This window comes from Prionailurus viverrinus, chromosome C1 (genome assembly GCF_022837055.1).
Source record: "Prionailurus viverrinus isolate Anna chromosome C1, UM_Priviv_1.0, whole genome shotgun sequence".
Classification (NCBI taxonomy): Eukaryota; Metazoa; Chordata; class Mammalia; order Carnivora; family Felidae; genus Prionailurus; species Prionailurus viverrinus.
The window spans coordinates 156,644,260-156,664,804 of NC_062568.1; the positions used below are offsets into that span (position 1 = coordinate 156,644,260).

Sequence of the window (20,545 nt, forward strand, 5' to 3'; positions counted from 1 at the left end):
AGCATGTGCATACACCAATTAGAGTAAACAAGCAGAAAAAAACCTTGATTATGTAGTAGAAAGCAAGGAGAATTGTTGGAGTGATATCCATGGGTAGGCAAGAGAGGGTGGTGATTCAGTGGCTTCAGAGAGGAACAGGAATAGTTCATCTGTACTAATGGGCAGGAATCAGAGAATATGAGTGCAGATGCTTGTGGATGGGTAGATATGATGGTAAGTGTCTGGGGGAAGTTATCATCCGAGAGCTTTGATTTTCTCAGTGGAGTAGAATCAGTAGCCATAAAGATAGGAGAGAAGGTATGGGAGTTTGAAGAAAGAGTAAAACAAATGAAATAATCACAAGAAGAGGAGAGGCAATGGATTAAGGAAGTAAAACGTGACTTTGGAGAAGTGTTAAGGCTGCATTTCAGATTTTCAATCATGAATTTAAAGTGATATCAGTGTGATTGAATGTTTTTTCCAGATCCTTTTACCAATAGGTAGAGAGTTGGGTTCAACCAGGTTTGTAATTTTACTGAGCCAGCACAGTGATATAAAAGGAGGAAAGGTGTCAAGGGTATCATTTGACAAGTGACCACAGAATCCAAGCCATGTAAAGAGGGAAAAAGAAAATATATGAACAAAAAGGCAAAGTTGGAAAGATATGTCAGAATATTAATAGATTGGTGGTTCTGACAGGGCTAAATCATGTTTCGAGCTATAAGAGAAAGTCATCTGGAAAAATAGGAGGATGGAGTTAGAGAGTGAGATTCATCAGTTGACATGAATTTCTTAATATTCCTGACAGTATAGATCAGACCTAGGAAAACAATGAAAAGTCAGTGTTTATTAAATTGGATCTAATTATATTTTCACATCAATACCTTGAAGCAATGAACTAAAATACTTTACAAATATGGAAAGAAACTTGATTTTAGTCAGAGGGCTTAGACTGAAAGGTATCTCTTTCTATTCAAACATAAAATTGGGGTGCCTAGGTGGCTTGTTGGTTAAGTGTCCGACTTCGGCTCAGGTCGTGATCTTGTGGCTCCTGAGTTTGAGCTCTATGTCTGTCTCTGTGCTGACACCTAGAGTCTGAAGCCTGCTTTGAGTTCTGTGTCGCCCTCTTTCTCTGCAATCCCCTCACCCCCACTCACGCTATGTCTGTCTGTCTCTCTCTCTCTAAGATAAATATTTAGAAAAAAACATAAAAGACTTCCTACAAATACCAAATTTGGAATGATTTAGTGTTCTCTAACGCATTAAAATTTATGTTTATTACTGGGGTGCCTGGATAGCTCAGTCAGTTAAGCATCCGACTCTTCATTTTGGCTCAGGTCATGATCTCATGGTTTGTGAGATCGAGCCCTGCATTGGACTCTACATTAACAGTGTGGATGGAGCCTGTTTGGGATTCTCTCTCTCCCTCTCTCTGTCCTGCTCACACTTGCTCATTCTCTCTCTCCCTCTCTCTCTCTCCCTCACTCTCTCTCCCTCTCTCTCAAAATAAATAAAATAAACTTTAAAAAAAAAAAGAAGACCCTCTTTGGGGCCCCTGGGTGGCGCAGTCGGTTAAGCGTCCGACTTCAGCCAGGTCACGATCTCGCGGCCTGTGAGTTCGAGCCCCAGGTCGGGCTCTGGGCTGATGGCTCAGAGCCTGGAGCCTGTTTCCGATTCTGTGTCTCCCTCTCTCTCTGCCCCTCCCCTGTTCATGCTCTGTCTCTCTCTGTCCCAAAAATAAATAAAAATGTTGAAAAAAAAAAAGAAGACCCTCTTTAATAACCAAATTTATTTTTGTTGCTTATAATTTTTGTATGAATTAGTATGCATGATAATAGTTGTGGATAGTGCATGTTGAAAAACTTGTTTACTGAATTTCACAGATATCATCAGTCTAAATGGTTCACTATGTGATATAAGTGCCATATGCTGATAAAAGACAAAAACTTTAATATTATGTCTTGTATAAAATAAAGGAAGAAAATAAATTTAGAAAATTTTAATATTTTTATATGCTATTTTGTGATACCGATTTTTATAATTGCTATTTTGTTTTCAATTTGAGAAGGCAGGCAGGCTATTTATATATCTAGTAAATTGGATTAGATTTAGGAGCAGATAAAAATAGAATTTTTTGAGGAGAAGTTTTAAGCACCTTGCTTTATTTCATATTTATAACAATTTTATAAAGTGGTTTATTACTCCCATTTAACTAATGAAGAAACTGAGGCTTGCAGGGGAAGCCAGGATTTGAAACAAGGCCAACCTTATTCCAAATACTATCAAATTTTATCTATGTTAAGCTGCCTCCATCAAATCTAGGGTTTAAACTACTTTGGGGTATAAGTCTTAGCTACCCAAGATTCATAAGGTAGCATTTATAACAAAGCACTATATATTGCATTTGTTCCATACATACTGTCTACGTCAACTACAAACAAGCTAAACTTTCTGGAACTCTGAATTTAGTGCACATTCATGATTGACTACGTAGCATTCTTACATGGTGCATAGTAAACTGCATTTGTTGTATAATTACCTTCAGTCAAATTTCAGATGGTATCAACTTCCTGAAACTTTAAGTATAGTGCTCAAGAATAAAGTTCCTTATCTCTGAATTTAACATATCTGCAACAAGTGCTATAAACCTAGTTCAGAATGTTTGTATTCCTTATATACCATTCAACTGACAGTTATTAGAAGGAACAAATAGGAAGGGGTGCCAGTATGAATAAATTATAACTGATAATCTGATAACAGAAGGGATGATGGGAAAAACTACAAAATCAATAACAGAACTATTCAAGTCTATCATTCTTATCTTTCTTAGAGGCAAGCAGCTACATATATTAAAAATAAAAGTTCAATAAGACAGCCCATGATGAACTCAAATCAACCTGGAAAATTTAAATTGCATTAATTACACCAATTTAAAGAAGATAATGCAATATGAAACATCCTTGGAACAATTTCCAACCAGAATGATTAAATAAAATTAAATATTTTGATATATAGAAGGATAAATTATAATTTTATTTTGGAAAATTAATTTGTATATAAACCCTTATTCCCCAAAGATACTTGGTAAATGAGGCAATACTCCACTGAGTAGGAAGCAATGATTATAGGGAGATTTCAGAGGGAGCAATCTACTGCATGAGAAAGGAAACACAGTCAGGAATTAGATTAGTAAATTTGTGAGAAACTGTATAGGCAAGTTACACCTTAAAAGAGAGAGAGAGAAAAAAACAAGAAGAATAAACAGACTGGAATGGTTTGCTTTACCTCTAACCACTCTGGTGAAGAGAATGGAGAACTCGGTAGGAAGGTAAGCAAGGATAATCAAAAAGTCTCCTGCAAGACTATGTCTATTTTAGTGGTATTATGAAGAGAAAAACCAAATGCAGGTACGCTAATGAATAATTCCAGACAGTCAGGCAACTGATTCTGCCTTAGGGACATGTCTGGCAAACATTTTGAGAAGTCTCTGTGACCTTGACCAACAATGAGTTGATTCACAGAGGAATAAATCTCACATAGATAAAATGAGTTAATGAGTGATACCTGATTCCCTCTCCCTTTCTCTATTTCAAAAATAAGCACATTGAAAAACAAACATTCTTAACAGTGAAATGAATTGCTTCATAATCTAACTTCATAGTCGATCGATGAATTCTTCCTTCATTATCAATCAACCACTTCATTGAGCACTTACTGCCTGCACATTGATGTGGCCACTGAGGATGGAGAAGGAGTGTGTGGTATAGCAGTTATTGTTCTCAAGGAGTTTATACTGATGCGGGGAGGGAGTCAGAGTAGTAGAGAGAGGGCTCACATGCTTCATTATCAGTTCAATTTTTTTCTCTTACAATTTTCCAGGATTTACAAAGACACAGAAAACAGGTTAATCACTCAGCTCAGAAAAGGGTCTGCTGTTACTCAAGGAAAAGTTTTCAGTTTAGGTGACAGAACAGACCTCAGAATGATGAGAAGGTGAGGGTAATTCCTTTTTAAAAATATATATTATATTATCCGATTGTAAACTCCATACCCCGTGGAGTAAATCCAGATAATACACATAAGCATTGCTTGTTGATTTTATTTCCTGACGAAGACATCAGAAAAAGTTAAAAGTCCTGGCATCAGGCTGAGAAGGTGACAAGGACACAGGCCTGGTATTTGTTGCCATCATATTCTCTAATGGAAATACAGGGAGTCAATCCTTAGTTTATTTTAACACTGTAATCTTGCGTAGAAATGGGCTTTGTAGAAAGGAAACCTGTTTTAGAGTAAGGCAAGTGCTAGTGATTTTCAGATAAATAACACATTAAGAGTGTTGTGAGCGAGCCATTTAATAGGGCAAAATAATATGCTTTAGTCTAAACAAACGGTCCAATGATTTGCCAAACATCAAAAAGCATATTTATTGTTAATTAAGAACAACTGCATGGTAACATATTCTCCCCAGCTCATAATAAAGCATCCCAAAATAGACTTCCCTAAGAATTTATATACATACTTCTTGAATCTCTTTCTCTTATGCTGAAAATTTTAAAGATTTTTGTCATATAATTGGCTGCTCATTTCTTCTTTTTCTAGTGTGTTTGAGAGAAACTCACTCTCATAGAAAGTTGAGGATATTATTTGTCCTTAGTGTTTTGCATGCATTTAGGGAAAGGGTGGAATAATTGGCAAGTTAGTAAAACACATAATAATGCCTTCAACTCTGATTGCCTTTCATTTTAACTAACAATAGTGATTTTGCCCACTATGATGCTGTTCAAATCTCTTCTTGCATAGAAATAAGTTTTAGAGGATGAGAGAAAAATCACTTAATTGCTGCAGAATTAGGAAGGGCTTTCATGTTAATTCATTTTCATTAAAGTCGTTAAATTATAGCATCAGTCTCTCTGAAGCTATGATAAATCAACATCAGACTTAAAACTGAACCACTGCCTAATTAAACCTTATCATTCATTGTCTTGCTTTACCATATAAAACAATTTACTCCATTATGACCATGTATCAGCTCTACAAAAAGGCATAGACTATTTATTCAGAGATCACAATATCATAAAATGTGTTTATCTCTGATAAACAGGATTTTTATTTTACTACTGAATTAAGATCTAACGAATAAATAATAAAAAATCCATTGGCATGGAAAGTGATGCATTTACCCATGGATTGCTGCATGTAGTTTTGGTAACAAAAAGACTTAAGAGAGGAAGGGTGATTTAAATGCAGCATGAATGTTTATTTACTTGTCTCCCCTCTCTGTGTCTTTATATATGTATCTATATATCTATATCTATATCTATATCTATATCTATATCTATCTATATCTAATCATCTTATGTAATTATATTATATTATTAGTAGATCCTTAGTGTGTACTCAATAACCAGAGAATATGTATTTTTTTAACACTTATTTATTATTTTTTTTAATTTATTTTTTTTTCAACGTTTTATTTTATTTTTGGGACAGAGAGAGAGACAGAGCATGAATGGGGGAGGGGCAGAGAGAGAGGGAGACACAGAATCGGAAACAGGCTCCAGGCTCTGAGCCATCAGCCCAGAGCCTGACGCGGGGCTTGAACTCACGGACCGCGAGATCGTGACCTGGCTGAAGTCGGACGGTTAACCGACTGCGCCACCCAGGCGCCCCAACACTTATTTATTTTTTGAAGACAGAGAGAGACAGAGTGCAAGCAGGGAGTGGGGTAGAGAGAGAGGGAGTCACAGAATCCGAAGCAGGCTCTAGGATCTGGGCTGTCAGCAAAGAGCCGATGTAGGGCTCAAACTCACAAGCCCAACCAACTGAGCCACCCAGGCAACCCAAATATGTATTTTTATTACAAACAAAAACAAATATTTATAAAATTGACAATACACTTGGCCACGATGAGAAAGTCAATAACGAGAAATCAGTATAATCTAGACCATGTAGTCTGCAATATAGTTCAATAAGAATAATGTGATGACTAAAAATGTCTCAAATATGTTAGAATACTGAAAGTAACTGAGTAAATCCTAAGAAAGGAGGAGAATGATAAACATTGCTGCAGTTGGAAATAGAAAAGTAAAAATCAATGATGGAAAATAAACAAGCCAACCAATAGAGACACTAACATGCCAAAGAGTATTATTTGAAAAGTTAGTAAAGTAGAAAAACTTCTGGCAGGATGGATGATTAAAAAAAAGAAAAGTAAAAGACATGGGACGCCTGGGTGGCTCAGTCAGTTAAGTACTGGACTTTGGCTCAGGTCATGATCTTGTGGTTTGTGAGTTCAGGCCCCGTTTCAGGCTCTATGCTGACAGCTCAGAGCCTGGAGCCTGCTTTGGATTCTGTGTCTCTCCCTCTCTCTGCCCCTCCCATTCTCATGCTCTGTCTCTCTCTGTCTCTCAATAATAAATAAATGTTTAAATTTTTTTTTAAAAGTAAAAGATGTCATGAGTAAACAGTATTAGAAATACAAAGGAACAAATGGCCACTGATATGGTAGAGATATATGAAACACATAAGAGAAGCCTATGGGTGATGTTTGACAATAAAATTGAGTATCTACATGATGGGATAGGTGATTTCCTTGGAAATTATAACTTATTAAAAAATGACTCAAAATATATAAACATATAAAGGGTGGGAAAGAAAAACCTGTCACATGCAGAAAATATAATTTTATACATAAAAAATTCAAAAGAATCTAGTGGTTATGTATGAGAACTTACAATTCAGCACCATTGCTGAATGTAAGATTAAAATATGAAAATTAATAATGTTTCCATATAACATGAACTAAAGCTGTAAAAATCACTTTTAAAAAATGAATACAATATAAACTAGCAACTTAAACTGCTTAGAGATAACTCTTGACAAAATGTGTGAAAGTCTCTCTTGACGGAAATCACAAAACTTTATTGAAAGACACAAAATAAGACTTAAATAAAGCTAAAGTTCCATAGTATGCTCATAGATTACAATAGTTACTGTCACAAACATATCAATTCTTCCCAAATTAATCTTTAATCCAAGCCGATTAAAAAATGCCAATAAATTGTTTAAAAATTTCAAGAAGTTAAAACTAAAATTCATATGGAAGAGTTGAGTACCAAGAATAGCAAGACACTCTTGAAAAGGAAAAAATGAGGTCTTGGATTATCAGATATTGAAACTTAATATTAGTTATAGTGATCATAAAAATGTGATATTGGCACAGGAACAGGCAAGTGGGCTGACAGGGCAGGAAAGAGTTTGGAAAAAAAATGTCTTTCATATGTAAAAGAGGTTGAATTAAAAATTAATGAGGAAACAAGGGATGATGTAATAAATGTTGCTGGACCAATTAATCATCTTACTCATATGGAAAAAATAAATTTTGATTATATACAGCATAGGAAAATAAGTTGCAAATGGATTAAGGGCCTCAATGTGAAAAGAAAAACTAATACTTTTGGGAGAAAATATAGAGAAATATATTTATGATATTAAAGTAGGAAAGAAGTTCTTAAATAAGCTTTAAAAATACAGACTATAAAGGAAAGAGTGACAAATTTTATTACATTGAAATTGGCAACTTCTCCATGACAAATGGCATCCTAAGCAAAGTGAAAAGACAAACCACAAATTGGGAGATAATATTTGTAGCCCATTTAACTAACAAGGAAAAAGTGTTCACAGTAAATAGATCTTTTGAATCACCAGGAACCTAACAGACAAACAATAAAAGAAATAAAATGGGCCAAAATGAAAATGTGCCAAAAAGACAATTTGTAAAGAAAGAATCTACACTTGCCAATAAAAAGAAATTTAAAAATGCCAACTTTACTGGTGATTATGGAAATACAAATGACCAACCTACCCTTATATATTCATCTGATTAGCCAACACTTAAAATATCTAATAATCCCAAATGTTGGCAAGAACATTAACAGTGGGAATATTGATACTTTAGCTACTATCATTACATGTACATTGATCATTTAAGGACAAATTTCAGAAACATGCGTGGAATGAAATACTTGTAGGCATTCAATGTAAAAATCCATTCTTTCCTTCAACTCCCATATGCATTCAGTTACCAAATCTTGCAAATTATCTCCTCAATGCACACGGAGGAAACATGTCTGTTTCCTTCTCACCATTCCCATTGTTACAATCTTAATTTAGTCCCTTTGTCTCTTTGCTAGACTGGTTAAGTAGCCTTCTAATTGGTCTCCCTATCCCCCCATTCCCACTACCATTACCAAACTCATCCTTCACAAAGTAGCGTTAGCACTCTTTCTAAATTGCAGATATGGCTAGGTTATTCTCCTATTTAATGTACTTCAGTTGACATAGGTTACAATGTAGATTCTCTAATGTAACAGTGAAATTCTAACAGTGCAGGTTAGGGTAGATGACATTTGGTTTTAAATACAATGTTTGGGGTGTTTGTGAAACGTATTATGGCTATGTTCAGCCTGCAGTTGGCTATACCAGTCTGAAGCTCAAGGAAGAGACCAAAACTTGACACAAAGTAGTCATTATTCCAGAGAGCAAAGATATTAAATATATTATTACATGTCAGGTTAGTGCTGATTTTAGTAGTTATTCATTATGTATTACAGTGCCATTTCCATCTTTTCCAGCACTCAGTTACACTTAACAGTTCCCCAGGATAGCAGGTGGGGACCCTATTCTATGTAGGTCCCTAATGGAATATAATATAAATATACAAGTGTATATTTGTTAAAAAATGCTTCTGTATAATGTTTATTTATTTGCCAAATATTTATTGAGCACCTGCCATGGTTGCTGGCCTTTGTTTTAGCAGCTCCAAATACAGAAATGAATAAGATAGTGCCTGATTTCAAGAGTTGCATAATATAATCATACATATAAGGGTATACAGAAATTAAACAGTGAGATAAGTTCAAAATGAAAATATATACAAGGCATAAAGTTATCACAGACGAATGAACAATTAATTCTCTTTGTGTATAAAGGTCAGGAATGTATCTCAGAATAAATCACATCTGAAATGTCTCTTAAAGGTGATGAGGACTCTGGTTGAGGAGTTACAGCAGTGGGAAGGAAGGAATATTTTGGGCAGACAAAATAGTATTGTTTCCTTGTGTCATGAGTAGCCAGCCTGATGCATTTGGGAACAACAATCTGGCATTACCTGAGGATGAAATGCAAGGGGATATGGGTCCTTTGGAGTTGTGGTTAGAGAGGTAGATGAAAGCTATTCACACAAATAGTGTAGATGTTTTCTATACACAATAGATCACTTATCTAATGTTTTAATATAAAAGAGTAATTTTAAATTATGGAAGTTAAACAGTGAACAGGATTTCAAGTGGCAGAAATGGATGTGAAAAGTAAAGATTGGGGGCCACATGGACAATTAAAATCAGATTTAACCTCAGCCTCCGAGTGAATTAGTTTTGTCATAAAAGGTCACATATCAAATTCAAGCACATTTCAAGCAAATTTTTACCTAGATTGACTAGTACTTAAGTGAGTCACTGCCTCAAATTAATCATTTTACTGTCTGTACCTAAATGCCAATGCAGATTATATTCTCTCATGCCTTGACTCTTCCACCAGGACTATTCCAACCTTGTCAACGGTGATGCTGACACTGCCCTTACTTTTTCCTATCTAGTCTTTCTTCCCTTGACAGATTCCCAAAGGATGAGTTATGGCTCTTAAGTAACTATCTAGATCTCTGCCACAGATTTCAGGGATAGCTTTTTTAGGTACAATTTTGTGAAAGTATTGATGTGTCAAAATCTTTTACTGTTTGTGTAACTTTTAGCAATGGTTGATATATCATCGTGTTCCTCAACCCTTTTGTGCTGCTAACTTTGCAGATTATTTTGACATGTCTAGCATGTATTTTTGCATAAATATTTCCAGAACATAGAGACCATAAGCACAGCAAAAAGTCCCTAATAATATTCACAAGGACTTCTAAGGATGCTCACAGAGTTCTTTCTGAATTGAGGACATACAACTCTCAATTCACTTCCTGGCAACAAAAATGTCTTGATGCAAGAGGGCCACTAGGAGATAATTATAAAAATAACATATTTCTTAGGAATTTCATGTTTATATTTAGAAAAGTTTTTTCTAATCCTCTTAAAAAATAGATATTTATTTACTCAGAATACTCAGCTAAAGCTGACTGAAAACGAAGGGATGCATTATATTTGTCCATATAATATTTTTCATAAATTGTAATTTCAAAATAGAACTTGATGTGTTAATATATGTAAATATATAAGCAATATATATGTACCAAAATATCAATCCACACAAATATGTGGCCTATAAATCTATTCTTAATAAAGGTAGATGTAATGTCATCTTTCAATGGATCTAAATTTAGTTGCTATTCTAAGTCAACATGTGGTCCTTTTAGAATTGTCTTCCTGAAAACCCTCCAAGTGGTAAGTCAGGTTGGTGTAGAGAGATGTGTGTGTCCCCATTTGCATACTGTTTTCTTCAAATGAAATGTTCTCACTTCCTCAATCCATAGCCTTTATTGAATAATTCCCTAATAAAATAGTCTTAATTTTCTAAGAATTTATCATTGTAACTTGTGCCATATACTTAAGTATCTCATTGTACAGCCTCATGATATTTATTTATAGGTGTTAGTCCTATTTCCCTAGTGACACTGTAGATGTCTCCATGACTCTTAGAGTCATAGACTTGAAGAAATCACTAGCAATTCACACTGGTACTATCAACAAGTGTTTCATGTTCCAAAAGGAACATTCATGAATTCAATCAATAATATTTATCGAGCTTCTATAGTATGCCACACACTGTTTTAGGCAATAAAGATATACCAGTGACTAGAACAACAAAATTGGAACATTACTGAATTTAATTCTAGTAAATGGGACTCTAGACAATATATAAACAATTTAAATATGTAGTATGTCGGTTTCTCATAAATAGTATAAAGAAAATGAAATGGGGAAAGGAAATAGAGTGTGTATCTAGTGGATAATAACAGCAGGATCTTAATTTTAAATGGGATGTTCCAGAGTTTCTTAGGTATGCTACGTTTACATGTGATCAAGAGATTTTTCTGGTGGTCTTTAATGACACATTAAGATCCTTATGTACCTAGAATGTCAAACCAGTCTTACCTAGCTGCTGCTTCTTCTTCTTTTTTTTTTTTTAGTATGCTTATTAGTTTTTCCTTTATTTTTTTGTTTCCTTTTTTTTTAAAAAAACACTTTATTGAAGTATAACTGATACACAAAGAACTGCACATATTGAATATATATAACGTAATGACTTTGGACATATGCAAATACCAGTGATAACATCACCACAAACAAGGTAATAGATTTATCCAAAACATCTCAGAGTTTCCTTGTGTCTCCATATTTTTTGTGTGGTAAGAACATTTAATATGAGATCTACCTTCTTAAAAATTTTTGAATTGCACAACATTGTTAACTATACACACCATGTTGTAAAGTGGATCTCTATAATTTACTCATCCAGCATAAATGAAATTTTACAGCTACTGAATAACAACTTCTATTTGTCCTGTCTGGGCTTAGGTATCATTTCTTAGGGTAACTTTCCCTAACCACACCAACTGGATTTATTCTACTAGTATACATGCCCTTCACATCCAACGTATCTTCACACTAATTGTTTATTAAATCATCCATAATTACTTGTCTAATGTCTAATGCATCCATTAAAATGTAAGTTTCATGAAGGGAGGGACTTGTTTTGTTTACGCCTGTTCCTTTGGCACCAAACATACTGCCTGAAAAAAAAAAAAAGCAACACGCACATGTACACACACACATACACACACACATACATGCACACATACATGCACACACACAAGTTTAACCAACTTGTTTAATGATTGAGGGTAATGTTTTATATCCTCATAGTGCCTGGACATAACCCTTTTGACTAATCTTTCTTTTATTCTAGTAAAATAAGGAGCCAAGTTAATTTGGAAGATTTATGAATATATGAGAACACAGGAAATCCCACAAACATTTAAAGGAAAATGTCATCAACATGAACATCAACATTAGCATCAGCATTAACATCACCACACATGTGAGTTTGGCCAGAATATAACAAATACTACTAAGCACTTATTGTTTCCCAGCCACTGCTCAAGACATCTGAGATAGATATATCAGTGACCAAAACAGAAAAATCCCTCCTGCCTAATAACAGAATTTACAATCTGAGGCAGGAAAAGATAGGCAGTAACCATAATAAGTAAGTGAATTCTATAATACTGAGAAGATGGTCAGTGTTATGTGGAAACATGGAGCAAAGTAAGGGAAATTGGGAGTTCAATTCCAAGTACAGTGAATAGGTACACCTCATTGAACATGTAGGAAAAAATTTTACTCTGATTATGAGGAAAATAAATGGTGTAAAGATAGTAAAATGTTCTGCAAAAGATTAAATCACATATCTGAATACAGGGGGGAAATAAGGCCTGAGTGAGCCACAGATATTAGTAAGTGGAGGGGAGAGAGGTTTTCTGTCTTTGATTTATAGTTTAAGATTTAACGTTTCAACAAAATTAACTTGGAGTTAAAACAAAATCAAATAAAAAGTGTTATATCATTTGCTAACAGAAAACAAAGCATGTGTTCATATAAAAATTCAAATTATTTAGAGATAAGATGAGAATCTTACCATTTTTACTGATGTCGAGTTCTTTAAGATTAACTAAACTAGCAATAGTGGTTGGCAGATTTGAAAGATCATTATCAGGAATACTTAGTTTTCTTAGAGCTTGACAGTTGAACAATTGCTGTAAAAAAAATAATGATTAATTAGATTTCAATTTGGTTAAATCCATTCATACATAAACTCAGCAACAAAATTCAAATCACCATCTTTATAAATGGGGTAATAAAAGGACCAGCTGCAAAAGTCTCACCTTCTTCCACACTCATATTCTCAATTCTTTTCAGAATGCTTCATTTTCCATCTCGATGTTAGTGCCTCACTATTCTCTGCTATCCAAATTCAAAACACAAGGGATTCTGTTTCTTCCCCTACTGTTTACTATTAATGTTCAATTTGCCACTGATCCTATTGATTTTTTTTCTTTCGAATATGTTCTGGAGTTGTCCCTTCCTTTCTATTCCCACAGCTGTCAGGGTAACCTCAATTCTCTTTCTCTGCAACCACGTATTACTTCCATTTAACCATATTTGACAGTTGTTTATTTGGCATGCAAGTACTGTGATACAATTGAATACATGGGCTCATATTTCTCTGTGTCCCTCCACAGTGCTTCATAAACATCTAGCAAATAAAACATTTAACTTCTTTTTTTTTATTTAAAAGATTTTTTTTAATGTTTATTCATTTTTTGAGAGACAGAGTGTGAGCAGGGGAGGGTCAGAGACAGAGGGAGACACAGAATCTGAAGCAGGCTCCAGGCTCTGAGCTGTCAACATGGAGCCCAAAGTGGGGCTTGAACTCACGAACTGCAAGATCATGACCTGAGCCAAAGTTGGACGCTTAACCAACTGAGCCACCCACGTGCCCCAAAACATTTAACTTCTGATATTTAGCTAAAAAAATCACTAGTGATTGGTTCATATCTGCCATCAGTCCAAAGTACTACGTGGAGAAGAGTTAAGTGTTAAAGCAATGGTTCTTACATCCAGCATGGTTTTAATCACTGGTAAATCGAGGTGCTTGTTTCAAATGTGGATTCTTGGGCTTTACCCAAAGAAGTACTGACATGATGGGTCTGGGATGGGGATCAAAATCTGCATTAAAAAAATTTTTTTTTTAATGTTTTTATTTATTTTTGAGACAGAGACAGACAGAGCATGAGCAGGGGAGGGGCAGAGACAGAAGAAGACACAGAATCTGAAGCAGGCTCTAGGCTCTGAGCTGTCAGCACAGAGCCCAACGCGGGGCTCGAACTCACAGACCAGGAGATCATGACCTGAGCTGAAGTTGGACACATAACCAACTGAGCCACCCAGGCGCCCCTGCATTTTTTTTGTTGTTGTTGTTTATTTATTTTTGACAGAGACAGACTGTGAGCATGAGCTGGGGAGAAGCAGAGAGAGAGAGGGAGACACAGAATCCGAAGCAGGCTCCAGGCTCCAAGCTGTCAGCACAGAGCCTCATGTGGAGCTCAAAGTCATGAACTGTGAGATCATGACCTGGGCCGAAGTGGGACGCTTAACCGACTGAGCTACCCAGGTGCCCCTCAAAATCTGCATTTTTAAACAATACACTCTACTGATCTGATTATTTTGATGCGGGTGTTTCCAGTACCATATTTTGGGAAACAATGTTAGGTTTTTTAGCTCTGTCAATCTCATTTTGACTACTCAAGATATGAACAGTTGGGGCAGAATTTTTTATTTATTTCTGGAAGAATTATCTTAATGAGATTTTTTTCTATTTGACATTTCTAATTGTATTTTGCTGAATTTCCACAGATAAAGTGTCTGGTATCCAGGACTATGCAATTGGCCCACAGAGCATTTACCTAGTGCTTATTCTTTCATGGAATTAGTTATTTATAGGCAAAAACAATGTAATACATGGTTGTTATTTCTTAATTCATTAGTTTTTTAAAAACTAGATTGCACTGGTTTTTCCTTAAGATAAAACATACAGTTTCTTGCTTTTGGTTGATCATTTTTGGCTCCTTATAAAGATTATTTCCAATACTTAACATAGTGCTAGAATTTCAAAATGCCATACAGAAGTGTCACTACCTCTTTTTATAAAACCTAAAAAAACAAAAAAAAAAACAAAAAACTGAAAAGACAAAAACAAACAAACAAAAACTTTGATGGATTGTTTTTACTAATTACTAATTTTCCCTTTAAAAAATAGAAAAACAGATGTCTATACTCATGATAGATGTTAATTTAAATATTTGCACAGTCTCTATCATTCTGTTAGGACCATTAGGTCCACCCACATGCAATGTGGTTAGTTATACATATAAAGATTTTGGAAATTCAAATGCTTCATGATTGATGTTGGTAAGATGTACTAACTCTTTAATCTGATTACTATAACCATTTTATTCAAAATTCGGACAAATTATTTTCAAAAAGCTTTTTTTTTTTAAATTCAAGTTTCATCATCACCACAAAATTCTCAGTTTATCTCAAGAATTAATTAGAAGTCCTTGTTTTGTTGAAGATTAATGGACCATATAGTTGCGGGTTAATTTGAGTTTTCTATTCTGCTCTATCAATTTATGTCTGGTTTTATGCCAGTAACATACTGTCTTGATCACTACAGCCTTGTAATATAGCTTGAAGTCTGGAATTGTGATGCCTTCAGCTTTGCTTTTCTTTTTCAAGATCTTTTTGGCTATTTGGGGTCTTTTGTGGTTCCACAAAAATTTTAGGATTATTTTTCTCTACCTATGTGAAAAATGCTGGTGGTATTTTGATAGGAACTGCATTAAATGTGTAGATTACTTTGGATAATACTGACATTTTAATGATATTTGTTCTTCCAATCCGTGAGCACAGCATGTTTTTCCATTTCTTTGTGTCATCTTCAATTTCTTTCTTCAGCATTTTATAGTTTTCAGAGTATAGATCATTTACCTCTTTGGTTAGGTCTATTCTTAAGAGTCTTATGGTTTTTGGTGCAGTTGTTAATGGGATTGATTCCTTGATTTCTCCTTCTGTTGCTTCATTATTGGTGTATAGAAATGCAACAGATTTCTGTATGCTGAATTTGTATCCTGTGACTTTATTCATGTATCAGTTCTGGCAATTTTGTGGGGGTGGGGAAGGGTTGGATTTTCTATAACGGAGAGAAGACAGTTTTTAACAAATGATGTTGGCAAAACTGGACAGCAACATGCAAAAGAATGAAACTGGACTACTTCCTTACATCATACACAAAAATAAATTCAAAATTGATTAAAGACCTAAGTGTGAGATAGGAAACCATTAAAATCCTAGAGGAAAACACAGGCAATAACCTTTTTGACACTGGCCATAGCAACTACTTACTAGATATGTTTCCTGAGGCAAAGAAGATAAAAGAAAACATAAATATTGGGACTTCATCAAAATAAAAATCTTTTCTGCACAGTGAATGAAACAATCAACAAAATTAAAAGGCAACCTTCTGAATAGAAGAAGATATTTCCAAATGACATATGTGATATAGCACTGCTAGGAATTTATCCAAGGGATACAGGAGTACTGATGCATAGGGCCACTTGTACCCCAATGTTCATAGCAGCACTCTCAACAATAGCCAAATTATGGAAAGAGCCTAAATGTCCATCAACTGATGAATGGATAAAGAAATTGTGGTTTATATACACAATGGAATATTACGTGGCAATGAGAAAAAATGAAATATGGCCTTTTGTAGCAACGTGGATGGAACTGGAGAGTGTGATGCTAAGTGAAATAAGCCATACAGAGAAAGACAGATACCATATGGTTTCACTCTTATGTGGATCCTGAGAAACTTAACAGGAACCCATGGGGGAGGGGAAGGAAAAAAAAAAAGAGGTTAGAATGGGAGAGAGCCAAAGGATAAGAGACTGTTAAAAACTGAGAACAAACTGAGGGTTGATGGGGGGTGGGAGGGAGGAGAGGGTGGGTGATGGGTATTGAGGAGGGCACCTTTTGGGATGAGCACTGGGTGTTGTATGGAAACCAATTTGTCAATAAATTTCATAAAAAAAAAGAATCTAAAATATGTAAATAACTTAAAAAACTCAATACCAAAACCCTAAATAATCTAGTTAAAAAATGGGCAGAAGACATAGATAGATATTTTTCCAAAGAAGACATCCAGATGACTAACAGACACATGACAAGATGCTCATCATTCATCATCAGGGAAATACAAATAAAAATTAACAATGAGATATCACCTCACACCTGTTAGAATGGTTAAAATTAACAACATAGGACACAACAGGTGTTGGTGAGGATATGAAGAAAAGGGAACCCTTTAACACTGTTGGTGAAAAAATGCAAACTGGTGCAGCCACCCTGGAAAACAGTATGGAGGTTCCTCAAAAAGTTAAAAATCAGGGGCACCTGGGTGGCTCAGTTGGTTAAGTGTCTGACTTTGGCTCAGGTCATGATCTCATGGTTCCTAAGTTCAAACCCCATGTTGGGCTCTGTGCTGACAGTACAGAGCTTGGAGCTTGCTTCAGATACTATGTTTCACTCTCTGTCCCTCTCCCATTTACACTGTGTCTCTCTCTCAAAAATTAATTATTAATTAATTAATCTCTCTAAAAAATTAAATATTAATTTTTTTTTAAAAAGTTAAAAATGAAACTACCCGTATGACCCAGAAATTGCGCTACTAGGTATTTACCAAAAGGATACAAAAAATACTGATTTGAAGGGATACATGCACACCAGTGTTTATAGCAACATTATCAACAATAACCAAATTATGCAAAAAGCCCAAATGTCCATCAACTGATGAATGGATAAAGAAGAAGTGGTATATACATACAATACAATATTATTCAACCATAAAAAAAATTAAATCTTGCCATTTGCAACAATGTGGATGGAGCAAAGAGACTATTATACTAAGTGAAACAAGTCAGAGAGAGACAAATACCATATGATTTCACTCATACATGGATATAAGCAACAAAACAAATGAACATGGGGGAAAAAAGAGAGAGGCAAACCAAGAAACAGACTCTTAACTGTAGAGAACAAACTGATGATTACAGGGGAGGTGTGCAGGGGGATGGTTTAAATAGGTGGTGGCTATTATGGAGGGTAGTTGTGATGAGCATAGGGTGTTGTATAAAAGTGATCATCGTTAAGCTCTAAACCTGAAACTAATATTACACTGTATGTTAACTAACTGGAATTTAAATAAAAACTTGGAAAAAATAAAATAAAAAGAATAATTAATAGAGGACACTATATTCTTTTTCACTTTTAAATGATCTATGTCCAGAGCATAGTTCTAAAAACTCCTAAACGCCTTATTACATGGAGAATTGAAGACTCCTCTGGTATAGAGGTTAAAAGCATGGCATTCTGAATCAGCTTGATGTGGGTTTAATTCCCATGCATCTAGTTATTAGCTGTGTGATCTTAGGCAAGTTACCTAACATCTCTGAACTCTATCAATTTCCTAACTTGTAAAAATGGGAAAATAACATTACCTAACTTGAAGGGTTGTTGAGATATTTAAACGAGTTAATATATTTCATGAATTTTAAGTACTGCATTTTTTTACATAGTAACATCTTTGATATTTGTAATGAATTGTACAATCATGAGCAAGTTACAATTTTTAAGGAGTGTACCTTTCTTAGTGGCACATGATGGCATACCTTATTGTATTGATTAATAGCCTTGGATTTAATGAAATGAATAACTTATGAAAATGTAAAAGTATTAGGCACATAGTAAGAGCTTGATAACTGTTAGACATTCTGAGTATTTATATATGCAGATACAGAGGCATACCTATATAGTAATTGATTTCTTACTTTTCTATATGATGAGGTCTTTGAAGGCAAGAGTCTTGTTTAATTCATCTTGATATCAACTTGTTTCACCTTTGTATATGCCAAAGCAGCTAGCACAGTGTCTTGTACATAGTGTATGCTGAATAAATATCTTTGAAAGTACACTTAGATAAGCCAAGGGAAAAATGAGGAAAGCGGCAAATTCCAGCCGAGAGTGGTACTTCACTGAACTGGAAATTTCAGATAGGTAAACAATCTCAGTGGAATCTAAATTTCATGAACAAAGCAGTCAGCTTTGAACATGAGTCAAAACGTCTACAAGTTGGCAAAGAAATTAAGAAGGCATTTTAGTGATTCTTGCAAGATTCAAGCTTTGAATGAAAATGAAATAATGATTATGAAATAGCTGCAATTCTTTCATACAGTATAAAAGAGAAAACATAATTAATAGTTAATAGAGTAAGCCTGTTAATGGTAATGGTTATCCTGGTTTTCATTTGTTAATGATATTTCACATTTCAAAAACAATAAAATTGTTTTGAGTCTTAAAATATTTTTGTAGTGAAGTGTTCTTGGGCTAAATGAAGCAGTTTAACTCTGACAGAAATTGGTTTGAGAAGAGTACACAATTTAAATTACTGACTCCGGAAAGCAATGGTTAGATTTTTAAAAACATTTTTTAATGTTTATTTATTTTTGAGAGAGACAGACAGACAGACAGACAGACATTGGAGAAGGGGCAGAGAGAGAGGGAGACACAGAATCCAAAGCAGGCTCCAGGCTCTGAGCTATTAGCACAGAGCCCAACGTGGGGCTCAAACTCATGGACCGTAATAACATGACCTGAGCCAAAGTGGGATGCTCAACTGACTGAGCCACCCAGGCGCCCCAATGGTTAGATATTTTTTAAGAGAGCTGATACAAAAGATAAGGTCTGAGTGTTGAAATAAAACATATTTGGAGCCAAAAATGTATATTCTAAAAGGCATAATATTCGTTTATTCATGGAAAACCATTAACTGATACTTGTTACAAACTACATACTACTAAGTGAAAGGGTCGCAAAGTGAGTAAGACACAGCAACTGCGATCAGATTGCTTACAATTTAATATTTAGACAATAAATTAGATACAATGTGAATAAAAAGTCTGCCAAGATAAATATCAGGTGTGATGAAAACACAAAAGGAGAATATCTGCACCAAATTATGTTGATGATAGTGGTGGGGTTGACTCATGAGAGTACACCTGGACAGGGCAATGAAAAAATGGATCACCCAAGAGACAGCACAAGTTAGCCAGATGAAGGCGAAAGAGGGATAATAATGGGACTTTCTGTAGCATTTAAAGATATTCCCACTCAAAGACTGTGTAACTGAAACTAGTTTCAGATAATTAGTTTCAAAGCATGAGGAGACTTGGATCTTTGAGTGAATGCTCTGAATCTACAACATTTACATGCATTTAAAATACATTTAGTGAATACCTATCATATGCTATAGTCTATGTTTAGCACTGAAAATAAAGACATGAAGTGATACTGTCAATTTCTGTTTTTAACAGTATGGTGGACTAACTATTCAAAGAAAAACATTGTAGTGAAGCAGAGCTACACACACACGCACACACACACACACACACACACACACACAACTAAATTCTGGCTGTAAAGTACAAGAATTCCTCAAATTCCAGAATAACAAAGAAAATTATAATGCATAGAGTTAAATAGGTCTATATTTAACTTTTGCTCCAGTGATATCTGTTGGTCCCTGGTGCCTGAAGACTGAGGTGTTTTTTGTTTTGTTTTGTTTTGTTTTGTAAATAGAAAGATGGAAAACTGCTTGGGATCTGAACAGAGTGGGAGCTTGGCTTACAGACCACACCAGTTAGAGTTGGGATCTCCTAAGGGTGAATGAACTAGAAAAAACAGTCCTGCAAAGAGGGTTGGTGGGGAATGCATGTTTTTTTTCAGTTTGGCTCTGAGTGAAGTGAGAAAAAAGAAAGAAAAGAATAAGAAAGAAAGAAAGAAAGAAAGAAAGAAGAAATGAAGGGGAGAGAAAGAGAGAGAGGGAGGGGGAG

General features: G+C 34.9%; 1 protein-coding gene across 2 annotated transcripts in view; it reads right to left on the reverse strand.

Moving 5' to 3' along the window:
• The window catches only part of LRRC7 (leucine rich repeat containing 7), a 446,889-nt gene that overhangs the window by 295,317 nt on the left and 131,027 nt on the right, over positions 1-20,545 (reverse strand). For both annotated transcript variants that reach the window (XM_047871231.1, XM_047871230.1), the window contains exon 3: positions 12,676-12,793. In XM_047871231.1, coding sequence (XP_047727187.1) covers positions 12,676-12,793 — 118 coding nt within the window. The remainder of the gene's footprint in view (positions 1-12,675; positions 12,794-20,545) is intronic.